The following is a 14,127-nucleotide window of genomic DNA, read 5'->3' as shown; positions in this document are numbered from 1 at the left end:
TACTTTACTGAAGACTTCCTCCGCTTTTAACACAACCGCCTGCTGATCAGTATCTCCCGGCATGGTCAGCATAGCAGAGCCGCTCTGTTACATTTGATACTTGCTCCTATTAATTAGCTCCATCGGTGCGGTATGGATCAATCCGAGGCTGGAGGTCAAGCATCGGACACCAAGGTCAACCAGAGGAAATGTCCCAGAAAAATGAACCGCATGTAACGCAAGGTTTTTGGGAAGTTATCCACTTTTTGCATTGAATTTTATTGAGAAATGATGCAGAATATATTTTATATTTTGTAAAGAATAACCACTTTTCTCCTAGGGAATTTAGTGAGACATTAAGGAGACTGTTCGTGAAATCTTGAGAATTAGTCCGTTAAAAGTTGGAGGATTTGTAGAAAACATCCACTTTTTCTCCGAGGGTTTTATCAAGAAATTGTGGAGACTACTGGGTTTAAAACCAGAGACTAAGTCTGTTAAAAGGTGGATAAGGCCTCAGCTTTTCCACCTGAGGTCAGACGTGGGACACCAAGGTCAACCTGAGGAGATGTCCCCAAAGCACCAACATGTTGCCACATGCAGCACAAGGTTTTTGTAAAGAATATCGCTTGGTGTTTTATTGAGAAATTAAGGAGAATATTCTGTGAAAACTTAATAAGTCGGTTTAAAGGTGGAGGATTCGTCTACTTTCTCTCCTAGGGTTTTATTGAGAAATGCTGGAGACTGCTAGGTGAACATCAGAGAATGAGTGTTAAAAGGTGGATAAGGCCTCAGCTTTTCCACCTGGGGTCAGACATGGGACACCAAGGTCAACCTGAGGAGATGTCCCCAAAGCACCAACCTGTTGAAGGTGAATGAGACTTTTTGCCTGGTGTTTTAGTGAGAAATTAAGACTTGAGAATGAGTCGGTTAAAAGCTGGAGGATTTGTCTACTTTTCCTCCTAGTGTTTTATTAAGAGATGACGGAGACCATTGAGCTGAAAACAGGAGAATAAGTCGGTTAAAAGGTGGAGATTCTGGGATCAATGGTCTCACTGTGTCATTGTTTTACCTGCAGCTCTGTTTGTGGTTGACCCTCAGCTGAACTCTGCTAAAGCAAACATCTGAAGATAACCGACAGATTGCTCAGTAATCCTGTTACAAACGGCTCATAATCGCTCAGCCCCCCCGGCTACAGTTCAACACTAATGACGGCGGGAAGAACAGAGGAACGTAATACAGACTGCTTTCTGCACTAACCTGTTTTTGGCCTTAAAAGCTCAGTCACATTGTCAGACAGTGCCTAAAAATAGTGAAAGGTCATTAGATAGCACTGAATAAATAACGCTGTGTGTAGGTAGGAAAATGAGGCTGGTGTTTTGTTCGCTTTTGAGGAAGTGAATCAACTCAATTCACCTACAGTTCCTTTTTTTGATGCATTTTTTTTTTAAATAAATGCCTTTTTGATATTTAAAAACAAAATGTAAGTCAAAAGTCCACATTAAGGTGTATTTGGATAATCAGTGGTGCATGATGTAGTTAAGTACAATTTAGAGATATACGTACTTAAGTAATTCCATGTTATGCCACTTTATACTTTTACTCCACAACATGAGTTACAGGTTTTTGTTGATCAAGTTAAATCAACTAATACATATAATGTACTGGATGGAAATACCTGACCTTTACAGGCTGCAGAATAAAAAGGATAGTCACCTGAATGCATCACTGATTTCAAACCAAGTGATGTAACATATTGGATATTCAGTACTTTCAGAATTAAAATATATTTGGCTGCTAAAACTACTTTTACTGAATGATATACGGTGGTGAAGCTTGTAGCTTGAAACAGTGTTTACTAAAAAGCACTGCAAAAATGAAATAGTGAAAATATAGAGCTTAAAACCAGGGGACATTCAAAAGTGACCTAGTTTGTGAATGTCTTCTAAAAGCTGGGCACTTTTCCTGAAGTTGGTGAAGATGTTTTGGCACATTTGTGTTTTTATATTTGCATCGTTTCTGAAGCTGCACTGTAGTTTCTTCTGATGGAAGTGTGTTATAATGCGTTTGCACCTGTAGGCCACCGTACGTATAAGATCTGAGTACTTCTTCCTCCACTGGATACAAAACCTTTAGGCTTTTGGGTTAGAAGATAGTGTTGTAGTCAAGACCAAGGCCCTTAAAAAGTGGTCTCAAGACCGAAGACTGGTCTCAACTACAACACATATAGAATATTATCTAAATCTGCTCGTATAAATAAAAAGTAAAACAACGTAAATGTGTTTGTATCCAGGCTTAACACAATATATATACAAACATATTTATTTGTACTTAAACCGATATATCCCTGCACTTTAACTTGATCTGCATATTGAAGTATGAATGCTTGTTGTCTTCTCCTGAATGTTGTACGTCTCTTGTTTGTTTTTTTGTATTGTTGATGGCACCTTAAAACAAAGGAGTAGCTCCACTCATCTCATTCTACCTGTATAATGACAATAAAGGATTATATTCTAAATTAAGTTTTAGAGTGGTTCCTGTGCCGCAGGCCAGTTTCCCCCTGGCCGACTCACAGCTTTATTAACGCCAGCAGCCATTGCTATAGTGGTGTGAAATGTTTCCCCTCAGTCCGCTGTTTGCTCTCTCTGACCGTTTGCACAGATCCGACAGCCTATTAAATGAGATTCCCATGACCCGACCTGTCAGAGCGAGGCGGAAAACACGAGCCTCTGTGTGCCTCCGCGCTGCAGCACACCGTAAATCAAAGGGACTACTTTCTCTTAAAAAATCTTGCGCTGAAATTGCATGAGTTTTTATATAAAAACATTTTATTTCACATTGTTTCTGCACAATGAGAGACGCTAAACAATAATTTAGCATGCACTGGGATTTATAAATACAGTGTAGAAAAATAAACATAACATTGTTTTTCAGCTACGGAACACCACAAGGAACAAATAAAGACAAATGACTTTTTACTGTATGAGCTGTGAGGTGTTACTGAACCACAGCAGTTTGCATTGAAGCCATGCAACAGTTTCAGTGGAGATGCTCCTGAAATAAACCCTAAATCTGCTGCTTTATGACACAATGATCTTATATTCTTGACCTATGTTTTTCATGACAAACAAATGCTCCAAGGAAGTGATCAGAGGTTGGATTGCATGCATTTTTTTTATAGCGAAACCCCCCCCCCCCCCCCCCCCCCCCCACAGTCATTACAAATCTCCACGTTTTCCCCAAGCTTCAAGGCTGCGGACTGATATCACTGGTGTGATTCGCCTCGTCCTCTGAGGAGCAGTCTGACGAGTTGTACAGGAAGGTGTCCCCCTCGTCGTCGTCACTGTCTCTAAAGTCTCTGATTCTTCCGTTTTTTGAGTCCGTCTTGCTCTTATAGTCCGACTTATCCGTTCCCTCAGATTTGTCCTGGCCTCCTTTTCCTCCTTTCTGCTTCTCGGCCTCCTGAGCCGCCTGTTCCTTGGCCTTCTTGCTCCGCTTCCACTTCATACGTCTGTTCTGGAACCAGATTTTAACCTGAGGAAAATAAATATTATTTAGTTTCAGTCGTTTAAACAAACGAGGCTACCTGTGCGTAAATACGCGTAAATGTCAACATGAGAGTTTCCCGCAAAGAACCAAATAAGACACATTAGTTTTATAAGATGGATAAGAGGAGATGGACCTTTACTGATCCCCGTGTTAGCAGCAACATAATGTAGAGGTAGAGCTGTAAGGTGTTATTGCTGATAAAATCACAGCAGGAAATATTGAAACCCTTTTGTTTTGTTTTGTGGTTTGTAGAAGGAAGCACCTGTGCGTAAAGATTGCGTAAAGGTCGACAGTCCAGCTGACATTAACCTCCGCGGTGTTAAAAGAATCCTACACTGAAAACATTTATTTACAAAGGTATGTAATATGTTAATATGTAATTTAAAAATACATGAAATCAAAAGAAAATAGGCTGCAATAGAAAGACGTAAAGGGCCATGTTCCAAAGTATTCTTAAATGTTACGGAACATTTATTTGTTCAGAACCAGGAAGTCTGTATTTCCATCAAGACAAAGAAACATAATTATAGCTTCTAAATTACTTCCAGAAAATTGAACTGAAGTGCATTTTTTTTTTTAAAGGGAAGGCGGTCAGGTGAGATGTTTTAAAATGAGTCAGAGTTGCAGTAAATTACCTGAGTTTCTGTCAGCATGAGGGAGGTCGCCACTTCAAAGCGCTTCGGTCGTGACAGGTACTTATTCAGCTTGAATTGATGCTCCAGCTCCAGCAGCTGCTGACTGGTGAAAGCAGTTCTGGGTCTTCTGCACTTACCAAGCAAGTTATTCTGCGCCTGGGCTGCAAGAAGGAAAGAAAGACATCAATATAATACCTTAAAAGTACTTGTTTGTTCATGTGTGCCGTAAATGCATCTAAGGAAGGAGATGTGCAAAACGAAAAGCCTGCTAATGATGGATAACAGAAATAATCACAGATGTTTTGAGCTGCGCCTGAGCTGCAAGAAAGACAGAAAAGCATCAATAACACGCCTAAAAAATACTTTGTTCATGCATGAGTGCCGTAAAATGCATCTAAATGAGGAGATGTATGTGCAAAACGAATATCCTGCTGTTGCGCCTGTTGCAAGAAAGACAGAATAACATTAATATAACCTTTATTTTGCATTCCTGCATTAAAAAAAAGGAGATTTATGTGCAAAACGAATGACTGAAAACGAACACGTTTTGCAGGGGGATACATGGACACCTCTCTGTTGTTTTGTGTGATAATCTGATCCTCTGTGTTCCCAGCTAAAGCAACAAGGTCCTCTTCTGAATCTCGGAGCTATTTGCTTCTCTATTTGGAACAAATCTGTTAGAAGGAGCAGAAACAAGCAGGCAGTCTCTGAGAGGGATCGCAGGTCGCTGTGGGTTTCACACTCTGATGACACTTTCCCACTGTCCATTATCTGTCCATTTTAGTTCCTCTGAAAAACCATCACTCTGACAGCCTCTGCATTCAGAACAGCATCATTTGTGTGTGGGAAATAATCACCAAATCACTCTAATTTGAAGCTAAATAACAGATAGCAGGTAACAGAAGAGGTCTTCATTTAGTTATTCCTTAGAGGTATTTATTAGGAGGGTATGGCACATTTTTGGGGTGTTATCAGATATTTTTAGATCAGCTTTGGTTGCCTAAATTAACGAAAGATGTATTTATATTATTATTTGATTTAGTTGAGGGTAAAAAAAAGAGCCAGAGCATCCTCTAATAAAACAATCCATCTATCCATTTGAGTTCCTCCATGACCATCATTTATGTGAGGGAAGTAATGCACCATAAATAAAGAAAATCGTATTTTTAAAGCAACAACAGAAATATCTGCCTTTTAAATAAAAACGATAACAGCTGTCTTAGTATCTAGAGCTATTAGCAAAAATGATGACACTTAAATCAGTCTTTTGGTGCAATCACATCGTTTTAGGGGCTAAAAATAAGGCCAGCTGGACATTTTGTGCAGAAGAAATATTTGCCTTTTCCTAAACGATAACTTCAGCTTTCTTAATACCTCATTATTTTTAGAGCTACAACATTGTGACTCATAGAGCAGACTAATACCTATGTTTGGATCAGCCTGGGTCGCCCAAACATAACCAGATGTATTTATGTTACTATTTGATTTAGTAGGGGTGAAAAAAGTCTTAATATCTCATTATCTTTCGGGCTAAATTGTGACACATAAATCAGACTTCTTGGATGCATTCACACCGTTTTTTACACATAGACCATTACCTATTTGTGGGTCGTCATACATAACCAAAGATGTACTTGATTTAGTGGTGGTGAAAAAACACCAGAACAGAAGCTGTGTTAATATCTACTATATTCGCTAAATGATGGCACATAAATCTGACTTTTTGGGGTGCAATCACACCGTTTAAGAGTCTAAAAAAAGGCCTGTACTCATACTCACAGTTAAAGTCGGACATTTTGGGCAGCATCATCCCGGCCGTGGACACGCGCAGCCAGTGGTCCAGCTGGAAGGTGCTCGCGGTCAGTTTGATGGGGTCGCTGTGGTGATGATGGGATGGATAAGAGTAGGACAGGGCGGGGTGTTGGCCTGCTAGAGCCGCAGCAGAGTAGCTGTACATGGGGTGTCCGTACAGAGCCTGGGTGGGGATTCCTCCGGTGCTTTGATGGTGTAATCCGAGCATACTGTGCGGACTGTTCAGGAAACCAGGTTTGGGGATCAATCCGCAGCTTGAAATCCTCGGTGGAGACGGCGTTTCTGTGCGTAAAGAGTCTGCGCGTAAAGAGTCTGCGCGTAAAGAGTCCATGGAACCAGACGTGGGGATGGAGAGGGAGGAAGAGGAAGACAGGGAAGTTACCAGAGCCAGAGGAGAAGTCTGCACTTTGGGAGAATCGACTGCCAAAAGCGCGTCGATGCGGAAATTTTTAGATTTCTCCATCTGTGCGTCCTGCTGGAAACTGAGGAGGAGGAGAAGAAGAAGACTGGTGTTTTCCCACCTCTCCAAAGTTATGATGTGGTCCGGAGTGTGAGAGAGCAGCTCCACGTGACACTTAGTGCCTGCAGGAGGGAGGTGATTGGTGCAGCCGTCTGCAGTGGGATGTCCCATCAGCCACCGCGCCGGAAATAATATCGCTATTATTACAGGAAAATGAATTCATTATCACGGGACTTATGGAGTAGAAGAATCAGATCGGAGACCATGCATACAGACAGAATACAAACAATATTTAGCAAAGTAGCAAGCACACATTCATCAAGAATTAAAATCTAATAATAATGTCTCAATCCAAGTATAAAAAACGTTATAAAAAATGAATCGAAACCAGTAAAGTAGTGAAAAGCTGCAGGAAGACGGTGACAGTGTTATATTACATTGTTGATACGGGTAGTGCAGTATTTTCATATATTGCATTGACTTGCAACACATTTGTGGAGATTGCTTTAATGTTCATGACTTATTTAGCAAGAGAATAAGTAACACTTGATTTAGCATCGACAGCACACTCCATACAGGCTTATAAAAGAGAACACATGTGTATTTTGTTGATATAAAAATATGCATTATAGGTGCAGAGGATTTCCTCGTATGGCTTATTATCTAAACCCGGAATTTCCTTGAATTTAAACCACATCTTGGAGCTCAAAGAGAAATGTTTTAAACCTGAAAAACGAATAATAAATGACTTGTTATTAACAAATAGGGAATATTAAATAAGCTAACCCTTACCACATGAATGTTTACACCACAATAAAAGCGTAAAGCTCTCAGGCTCGTTTCCCCTTTTTGAATTTAGATGACACAGAAGATAAAGAGCCTTTGGTTTGTGCGTAAAAGGACCATCTTGAGCCGGAGAGGCCAACAGGGAAATTGAAGTGAAAGCTCCTTCTGTCGCTGCAGCTCAAGGTGACAGACTGGCCTCTTATGGTGGAGCCACAACAGAATTGATTAACCCCTGTCTCCAACAGCATGCATCAGCAGCGTTACAGGTTTTGTTTGCAGATGCATGGAAACAACTTGTTATCGCTAAGAAACATTAAATAAAAAAACGGAGAATTTTTTTCTTAACATAATCCACCCCCTAAACGCTTGCAACTGGATGTTCCTCCTCCCTGAAAAGCATTGCAGTCAAAATAAGTCTCGCGGATCGAGCCAGATAGCTGCAGCAAAAAGTAGTAATTGAATAGATTTAAACGCAACAAAAAAAAATCAAATGTAAAACAGGTAACATTGTTTTAAATCAACCTCTTAAAGCATACTTGATTTTCTTCCTTGGAAAAGCTTGGCTGTCAAAATAAGTCAAATCCTCGCGGATTGAGCCAACGAGCAGCAGAAAAAGGTAGTAATTGAAAGTGTGATGAGGAGATGAAGATAATAGGCCTGTGCGCTCCGGGTCTAATAAGCCACTTAAAGTTAATGGATAGAGGAGGTCAAAATGAGAATTATTGACACCCGTTTGCCCTTAACCTGTCTACCAATAAAGCTGATTAGTTTTTGTCAATTCATCAGAGAAGCAGGACGTTTATTTGCTCGGGGGAAATCAACAAGTCACCGGGTGGATTCAGAGTAACGGATCGTCATTTAATTGTGGACCTTGATGATCATGACCAATTACAGAATGATAACGGAGAGATTGATGTGAGCCTGCTGCGAGGGATAGTGGGGGATAAAAACTAAAAAGAAGAGAGGAAGAGACACAGAGAGTTCATTCACTAATATGTGTTTTCTGGGCACTAATTTATGGAGAAACGGTGCAAATATGACATCGTCCATTTTGTAACACTCCCAAAATCCTCCATTTGTATGCATGGAAGAGCAGATGGCATTAACAAACATTTTTGATGACGTGGATGGCTAATATACATATTTTTTGGAGTGTTATTACGCATTTCTCCAATCATTTAGGCAGTGTAGACCTGCGAGGGATCATGGGAGAGCAAATATGGCATTACAAAATATTTTGATGACGTGGAAGGCTAAATACGAAATGCCCAAATTAGAGTGTTATTACGCATTTCTCCAATCATGACAGTTTTGGAAGAAGTACTCAGATATTTGACTTAGAAATACAGTGTAAAATGACCTTTACATTCACTTATTTAAGTATCAAAATATACTCAAAGTACAAAAATAACATGTTGTGCTTAAAAGCCCTTTCAGAACAGTATGCACATATGGCAGAATATTAACATGATTTTGTAAAGGTTAAATAAACATCCCAAACCGAAGTGTTTCACGCATTTCTCCAATCATTTAGACAGTTTTGGAAGAAGTACTCAGCTATTTTACTTAAGTAAGAGTAGAAATACAGTGTAAAATGTAAGTCAAAGTAAGAATTTGCATCAAAATATACTTAGTACCAAAAAAAAGCACCTAAACGTACTGTTTGTGCATAAAGCCCAATATCCGGATTATGACTAAAAGTGGATCTAATTGAATTGCTTTGTACTTCTGGGTATTTTCACCTATTAGCTTATTTATTAAAGTACAAGTGCCTACCCCCACATCCTGCTTAAAGGTGGGGTAGGTAATTCACTTCAGAAACACTTTTTGTTATATTATGGAATGCTCTTAACATCCCGATAGCAATGAATATATTAAATGCTTTTTGACAATAAATACATACAAATATTTCATCTGTGGAAGCCGTGGCGCTGTAAAAAGCACGACCAATCATCTGAGCCGGCCCGGCTAAGTAACTGGATGGCCTACCTGCCTGTCAGCCTTCCATCTGTGCCCTCATTGGTCATGTGCGCGTTCGTGTGTGTTAGACGAGGGGCTCTGTAAGGAAGTCTGAAGAGTAGAAATGCAGTGTAAAATGTAAGGTAAGAATTGTATATATAAAAATATACTAGTACCAAAAAAAGGAACTGTCTGCATATCCGGATTATGACTAAAAGTGGATCTAATTGAATTGCTTTGTATACTTCTGCTGGGTATTTTTCACCTATAATTATAGCTTATTATTAAAGTACAAGTACCCCCAAATCCTACTTAAGTAAATGTACTTCACTACTAAATGAAAAAGGCTCAATTTCTTGCATTTCAACACATATTTATATCAGTCCATCTTTATTTATTTATAATGATTTTTTTTAATGTGAAAGCTGGAGCAAATATGGCAGAAAACAAAAAAAACAGCTCCTAAATAAACGTATTTTTGTGTTGCCAAAATGCGCCAAACCTCGGCGTTATTACGCATTCCTCCAATCATTTAGAGGTTTTCTCAGCTGCTGTGATTATTGTAACAGCCTCTTGTCCCGTGGGTTTAATTTCATTAAGGGCCCCGCATGAATATTTCTATTAAAGCAGAAGTGAAATATGGAGCCATTTAGTATTGGCCTTCACCGATCAGCAGGATTTATGGTTCCTTTTCATCACATCCAGGGGAGAGGGAATTAATAAGGAACCGGATGGAAACGGAAGACTCTGTAATTACTTTCACAATTAACTAAAATACAAATCAAAGTGACAAATCGGGAGGGTTTATATATTAATTACCCTGGGTAAATGTGTTCATTATGAAAAGGCAATTTAAAGGGACCCCTTCTAATATCATAAATACCTGATGGCTTCTTCAGGAAACTGCTTTTAAAAACATTTGTGGATCATAATCATTTATCTGTCTTAATATCAGAGTCAATGTGAGATCATTAGGAAGACATATATATATATATATATATATATATATATATATATATATATATATATATATATATATATACATATATATATATATATATCAGTCTCTTTGTGAAATGCATAGCAGCTGAGAAAACCTCTTATGATTGGAGGAATGATGACGCAGAGGTTTGGTGCATTTTGGCTAAAAAAATACGTTTATTTTGGGGGATTTAATTTGTATTTGAATGCTGAATTTGTATTTGTACTCATCACATGAACCTTGGTGTCATATGAAGTCATTATTCAGTCCTGATCTCAGTCCCTGGTGAAAGTAGAGTGATAAACACCTATTTTACTCAATTTAATTTGTTTAATTTTAGACATTTACATACAGTGTAATTCAAATATTTCACTACTTTTGTGATCCTAAGACTTTGGTAACCAAATCTAAAACACCAAACAAATTGGATGACATGAGTACATTTGTGTTTTCACAAGAGTTTTGAAGATTTTCCGATGTCAAATGTTCAGCTTTAGAGCTTATCTCATCACACAGTGCTCTAATGTGAATCATTTGCATTTATAGCAAGACCAGAGACTGCCCTGAACATTTCGATATGTAACACGGGGTGCATGTTATAAGAAGCCTACATTTAAAACGTGTTATCAATACGCTTTGAATGGAGATATTCACGTCTCCTAATATTATTGTCCTCATCTCTCTTCTCTCGTGTCCTCGTCTCCTCTCTTGTGTCCTCGTCTTGTTTGTTTGTTCACCATGCGACCTTAGGCCTGTACTACGAAGCCGGTTCAACCTAACCTGGATATGTTTGAGTTAGCCGGTTGGCCTAATCCAAAACATACGCGCTCTCGCTAAACGGTCATACGACGCTGGTTATCAAGTGGATCGCTCAAGCCAGCCGTGTCCTATCTAGTTAGGTGCGCGTTCACCTGAAATGGGTGGTATCTGGAGCATTCGACCAATCACAGACATGGAGAAGCGCACTGACAGCACAGCGTCATACTTCCTGAATGAAAAGTCAACTATAATATTAGACATATGAAGAAGTTAAACTTTAAACATCCATGATTTAAACACTTGATCCAGGATCAAAGCCACAGAGCTGCACCTGCAAGGTGAATACAGCTGGTAAGAGAACAAGTGTTTGAATGCGTACATTAACACGTTTATGATGATATCACTGCCCCGTCTAAGACACCATCTGACTTTAATTAGCCTACATTTACATTACTCGAGTGTTTCGTCAACTTAATGTGTTGCTTAAGTGAGAGGAGGTGATATTCTATTAATGTTCACGTTCACACAGTCGGTGATTTTTGCTGGCCGTCTTTCCTGCAACGGCAAACTCTGCACACTGAGCTCTGATTGGTCAGCAGGCGGTGCTTTCACTGACTTGATCTATTATCCTGGAACTGCTCATAAGTTACCATGGAGATCTATCCCGATAAGAAGTGAACCAGCGATACCGGAAACCCAGAGTTTCCCCTGAAGTTAGCTCGCTAAGCCAAAATCCGACCCCAATTATGTTATTACCCGTTCATCCACTCAAGAACTCAAGAAGGTGCCGATTATTATAAGGTATTGTAAAAACAACAAATATAATACAATTAACTACTTATTTAAACATGAAATAAAGCAGTAATATATTCATATTTACTTGAATCCTAAGCAGAGTTTGGATGACCTAATTAGCATGAGCAATGTATATGTGACACTGGGATATAACTGTTTTGCCTCAGTCTGGAAGGATTTTGTTATTTAAGGTGTATTATACTGGTTTATTTATCTGTAAGAAGTCAATCTGCACCAGTAATGAAGCTCCTGATCGCTTATCCTCCATTTGCAGTAAGTAAATAAGTGATTAGGGTTCAACATGGAGCAATTGTATTTACATGTAGGTTTAGTAGAGTTCTACAAATCCTCCGAATAATGGACATTTTAACATTTACACACCCGTGAAAAAGGCAAACGCCATCCCCCTGTACTGATTTATAACAGCTACTCGACCTTGTAATAAGATTATTTTGTATCAACTGTGATATGACTTCATTTTATTTACTTAATTGTACTATTTTATATTATTTGAGTGCTTTTATTTAAGTATTAAATCACTCATTTATCATACAATAACAGTGTAGAGTCTCGGAACCTTCTCAATACATCTAGATAGGAGGCGGGCTTTAGCCTCAGATGTGATTGACATGACTTTTGACCAATCACATCGCTGATATGGCCGGAACCGGAAGCAGCTCCGTCGGCTGTTCCCCTGTGTTGTGTTGATTTCCAGAGGAAAAGAAGACTTTGGATTAACTGCCTTTTACACACATATTCTGCCCGTTTCACTCCTGTATCCAACACTCACAGGTAATACACGCTTCTAATGAACCAGTATGTAAAGGAAAAAGGAAGAAAAACGTTGTAAATTAGTTAAAGTTAGCCGGTTTTAGCTGCTATGCTAACTAGCTTCAATGCTAACGTCAACAAACATTACGTTTCTAACAAATGCGTGAATAAATACAGCGATATATTATCAATACATGTGTTTGTGTGGTGTCTCCGTTGATACTTGGAGTGAGATGAGGTTAAAAAGCAGGTTTTAGATCATGTCAGCTGCTGAGTCATTAGCTAATATACCGGCTAGCTAACTATTGTATCACCATTTAGAACTAATGTCATAAGCAGACGCACTTTAGTTATCCAACGGAGAGAAATGTACATTGTACCAGCAAAAGTAAAGAGCTAAACAAAGCAAAAATGCTCATTAACAGGCATCTAAACATATTAAAAGTTCAAATAACAGCCTTTTAATAAATAGTGTAGTGTAGTGTGTATACAATACTGTGATAGCAGCCAGGTGACAGCAGTAAAAGTGTACTTCACAGGTGTTTACAGGTGTATTACAATTGTCTAACTTCGTATCTAGTTCCCCTGTCTGCTCTATAAATGGGTATTCAATCAGGACTTGTTTCATTTTCTCTTTCAGAAGGCGACCTCTGAATCAGTCGATGGTAAAGATCTAACAATGTTTAGCTTTGAGGGAGTTTTCAAGACAAGACCCAATGTTTCACTTGGAGGAGCGAGTAAAAAGGTAAGTGTCATTTCACTCCTGTTAGGGAAGATAGTGGGAAAATACTGGGTTGCAAACTACTGACAACATGCTAGCTGTTCTTTACATACATGTAGACATGTTCCTTACATGTAGGTGCTTAGCAAGAATCACATGTTATTGGTTAAAGTGGTTTCAAGTTCTCTTTTGTTTTGCAGGAGGAGAAATCGTCTCTGCTGCACCGCACGCAAGAAGAAAGAAGGAAAAGAGAGGTTTGAAAAATACACTTTACCTATACTAATTTACAGTATCAAGTCAATTGAAGGATTGATTATGCATGCGCCCCAAACATGTAATATACATATTATATTGTACGTTTTTCAACGGGTTGTGTCTTTTACATTTTAGGATGAAAGAAAGCGACTGAAGAATGCTATTATTATTCAGTCCTACATACGTGGCTACCATGACTTGAAACGACAGGTGAGTCTGCAAACATTACACAGACATGTTTTTAAAGGTTTTATATATTACATTGTAAGCAACTAACATTAGGGCTGTTAAATACTGACTATCGTGAGCCTGAATTGTGTGTTACTTCTATAAAATGCCCCCAATTGATCGCCTCCAATGACATTGTGTGTCAGCAGAGGGCAAACCGGAAACAAATAATTAGCTGTGTTTGTTTTTTTCCCTAAAGGATTTGTCAAATGTGTAAGACTACTATTCAAAATAATAGTGAAAAGGGCTATTAGATATGTCTTTGTCGAAACTAAGATACGTGTTATAAGTTGTTTTGGAGCTCCGATAGTTTCCATAAACACGCCCATAAACAGGGCGGTGGTGGCGAAGTCCATAGGGACTTGGCTTGGCAACTGGAAGGTCACCAGTTCAAGTCCTGGCAAGACCGAGTGCTACCGAGCTGTCCCTGAGCAAGGCA

The 14,127-nt window shown here is 39.0% G+C and overlaps 2 protein-coding genes across 3 annotated transcripts in view; one reads left to right on the top strand and one right to left on the bottom strand.

Annotated features, from left to right (window-relative positions):
- Nucleotides 1-3,208: 3,208 nt before the first annotated feature.
- mnx1 (motor neuron and pancreas homeobox 1) lies at nt 3,209-6,502 on the bottom strand. The gene is made up of 3 exons (XM_034201225.1): nt 5,940-6,502; nt 4,161-4,321; nt 3,209-3,510 (listed from the first exon to the last, which is right to left on the bottom strand). Exons 1-3 carry the CDS (start codon nt 6,433-6,435, stop codon nt 3,223-3,225), a joined length of 945 nt encoding a protein of 314 aa, XP_034057116.1. The 5' UTR covers nt 6,436-6,502; the 3' UTR covers nt 3,209-3,222.
- A 5,079-nt stretch (nt 6,503-11,581) lies between these two features.
- ube3c (ubiquitin protein ligase E3C) overlaps nt 11,582-14,127 on the top strand; it is a 70,711-nt gene continuing 68,165 nt past the window's right edge. Inside the window, exons 1-4 of one of the 2 annotated variants that reach the window (XM_034201224.1) lie at nt 11,582-11,719; nt 13,125-13,229; nt 13,406-13,459; nt 13,596-13,670. In XM_034201224.1, the coding sequence (XP_034057115.1) occupies nt 13,164-13,229; nt 13,406-13,459; nt 13,596-13,670 (195 nt within the window). In that variant the 5' untranslated portion in view covers nt 11,582-11,719; nt 13,125-13,163. Of the gene's footprint in view, nt 11,720-12,364; nt 12,506-13,124; nt 13,230-13,405; nt 13,460-13,595; nt 13,671-14,127 lie in introns of those variants that run through there. The other variant, XM_034201222.1, reaches the window with a different exon arrangement.

Source organism: Gymnodraco acuticeps, unplaced genomic scaffold, assembly GCF_902827175.1.
Source record: "Gymnodraco acuticeps unplaced genomic scaffold, fGymAcu1.1, whole genome shotgun sequence".
Taxonomy (NCBI): domain Eukaryota; kingdom Metazoa; phylum Chordata; class Actinopteri; order Perciformes; family Bathydraconidae; genus Gymnodraco; species Gymnodraco acuticeps.
Note: the sequence above shows the minus strand (reverse complement) of the source record. Positions and strands in the feature narration are given on the sequence as shown.

Bases quoted from the DNA above. Each gene is read 5' to 3' on its own strand.
- mnx1 (XM_034201225.1), bottom strand. From the start codon at position 6,435: ATGGAGAAATCTAAAAATTTCCGCATCGACGCGCTTTTGGCAGTCGAT. The intron at 4,322-5,939 runs GTGAGTATGAGT...TCCTTCTTGCAG, and splicing joins CAAAATGTCCGACTTTAACT to CCCAGGCGCAGAATAACTTG. The intron at 3,511-4,160 runs GTAATTTACTGC...TATTTTCCTCAG, and splicing joins TCATGCTGACAGAAACTCAG to GTTAAAATCTGGTTCCAGAA.